The sequence below is a fragment of the Sinocyclocheilus grahami genome, unplaced genomic scaffold (assembly GCF_001515645.1).
Source record: "Sinocyclocheilus grahami isolate Dianchi unplaced genomic scaffold, SAMN03320097.WGS_v1.1 scaffold4430.1, whole genome shotgun sequence".
NCBI lineage: Eukaryota > Metazoa > Chordata > Actinopteri > Cypriniformes > Cyprinidae > Sinocyclocheilus > Sinocyclocheilus grahami.
The window spans coordinates 9,081-11,201 of NW_015509367.1; the positions used below are offsets into that span (position 1 = coordinate 9,081).

General features: G+C 32.9%; 1 protein-coding gene across 1 annotated transcript; it reads left to right on the forward strand.

The window, feature by feature from the left end:
- Positions 1-202: 202 nt before the first annotated feature.
- Positions 203-2,112, forward strand: LOC107576831 (emerin-like). Its single transcript, XM_016262959.1, has 6 exons — positions 203-452; positions 906-1,004; positions 1,094-1,125; positions 1,205-1,230; positions 1,302-1,340; positions 1,431-2,112. Exons 1-6 carry the CDS (start codon positions 371-373, stop codon positions 1,636-1,638), a joined length of 486 nt encoding a protein of 161 aa, XP_016118445.1. The 5' UTR covers positions 203-370; the 3' UTR covers positions 1,639-2,112.
- Positions 2,113-2,121: the final 9 nt, after the last annotated feature.

A 2,121-nucleotide genomic window follows, 5' to 3' on the forward strand; every position in this document is an offset into this window, starting at 1 on the left:
ATATATATATATATATAGGTTAAGACATGTGAAAATAATGTTGTATTGATTTTTTTTTTTAATAGTTGATCTTTAGTTACAGCTGAATATCTAAACAAACGTAAAATACCACAGACCTGACGTATTTTGTGGACATTAAATACATATTTATTTTAATATTTATGCAAACATTACAACGTTTAAATGCAATATCAAATATATGATCAAAATCTAGTTAGTCAAGATAATGTATCTCAAGAAGGCTACTTTGGCACTGTTGATGAAGTAACGCTGTGTTGTATGTCACAGGTTCATACATTTCATTTTCGGTTTCACAGACAAGAAGTAGTATTTCATACAGAAACTCAGACGCTGCCATTCAGTGTAAGTTATGACAATGTTGAGCAGTAAATCCAACGAGGAGATCAAACGGATGCTGGATGATTACGGAATAAAACACGGTCCAGTGGTCGGTAAGTTCAATTCTTGATTTAAAACAGTCACTATGTGAATGGGATTGTTGCAGCCTTACTGAGATACTATTATAATTTTCATAAAATACTTAGAATTAGTTTTTATTTTTGTATTTTCCGTTTTAATATTTTTGTTGTTTTTGTCATTTTTATTCATTTTTTTTATTGTTATATAGTTGCCTATATAGGTTTTACTCATTTTAATTTTAGATTTAGCTGTTTAGTACATTTAGTACACAAGTTAAAATAAGTATTGCTTTGGTAACTAGCTAAAATGTTGAAATACTTTATTTTAGTTCATGTTTATTTTATTTCAAGTAACATTTTTTTTATAGTTTAAGTTTTAGCTTTAGTTAACTATAATAGCCCTGGATTGTTGCTTTCCTTCTTCTTTTTTCTTCAGGGTGTCTTTTTATGGTCTTGCATGTGATTTGTGTATATTCATTTCACCAGATTCCACCAGAGCCCTTTATGAGAAGAAGCTGAGAGAAGCCATGTCTAAACACAGAAGAACCCAAGTTCAATCCGACAGGACATATTACAGGGAAGAGGGTAATGCTTACATGACGATCAACACAAAACACGAGTATCTGTCACAAATCACACCAATGATCTGAGTTGGTTACACCTTTGCTTTACAGAGGACGTCACCTATGTTCAGCATCACAGACCTGTGAGTACTAACAACACTTATTAAAACTAGTTTCAGACTTGTTTATATGCTGACTAATGATTCATTTGTGTTGATCTAGCAACTATATGATGATGTGAGCAACAGGTGAGTCAGCCTGAATATTTGAGCAGTTATGGTAAAACAGTGAAACTAACAAGCTTTTTTTGGTTTATTAGAACGTGGTCTGATTATAGAGGGATGGACTACACAGATGAGTATGATGGCTTTTTTTGTATACAATTATACTGAAAGTGTGTCACAGTTAGGGGAATTATTCTTATTAAATGTATACATTTTTTTTGAAGGCCTGCTATATATAGGACTCAAGCTCCTTACCAGAATATGTCACAAGCAAGAAACCTACCGCCAGAGCCTCATATCCAGAAAACACCTGAGAAGACGCGCCTGGTCCCAGTCTGGCTACAGATATTAGTGTTTCTGATCGTATCTGGTCTTCTGTACTTGGTTTATATAAATACGGAATCAGCAGAGCCTGAGAAAAGACTGACGTAGCTCTTCCTTTAGTGATTAAACTGAATGTTACAATTCTAAAACAAGCAAATATTCAGCACAATAGATGTGATTTTTAACATATTGCAGTGCATTTTAACTTTCTAAATCTTGGTTATTTTGTGTGTGATGTTTTATCAAAGTAATAGCCCAACACTGTAACTCTTTTGTGAATATGAAGGAAGTGGGTGTTACAGGATGCACCTGTTGAAAGATTATTTTTAAGATTTTGTTTGTTGGTCGTAATTTCTTGGGCTCATAAAAGTTTGATATATTACAACTTCTACTACTACTAGAAAACGTTAAAGCCTTTTTGTATGAATTATATAAGCATATTTTAAAGGTTACAGTTACTGAATTTGGTGTTCATCATTTTACAGTAGGTAATGGTTTTTCCATTTGTCTGGAAGCGTCACTCTTGGATTTGGGTCATCCTCTGAATTATATGTACAGGTGCATCTCAATAAATTAGAATGTCGTGGAAAA

Excerpts from the sequence above, each read along its gene's own strand:
- LOC107576831 (XM_016262959.1), top strand. The coding sequence starts at position 371 with ATGACAATGTTGAGCAGTAAATCCAACGAGGAGATCAAACGGATGCTG. Across the intron at positions 453-905 it reads AAAACACGGTCCAGTGGTCG|ATTCCACCAGAGCCCTTTAT; the intron begins GTAAGTTCAATT and ends TCATTTCACCAG. Across the intron at positions 1,126-1,204 it reads ATGTTCAGCATCACAGACCT|CAACTATATGATGATGTGAG; the intron begins GTGAGTACTAAC and ends GTGTTGATCTAG.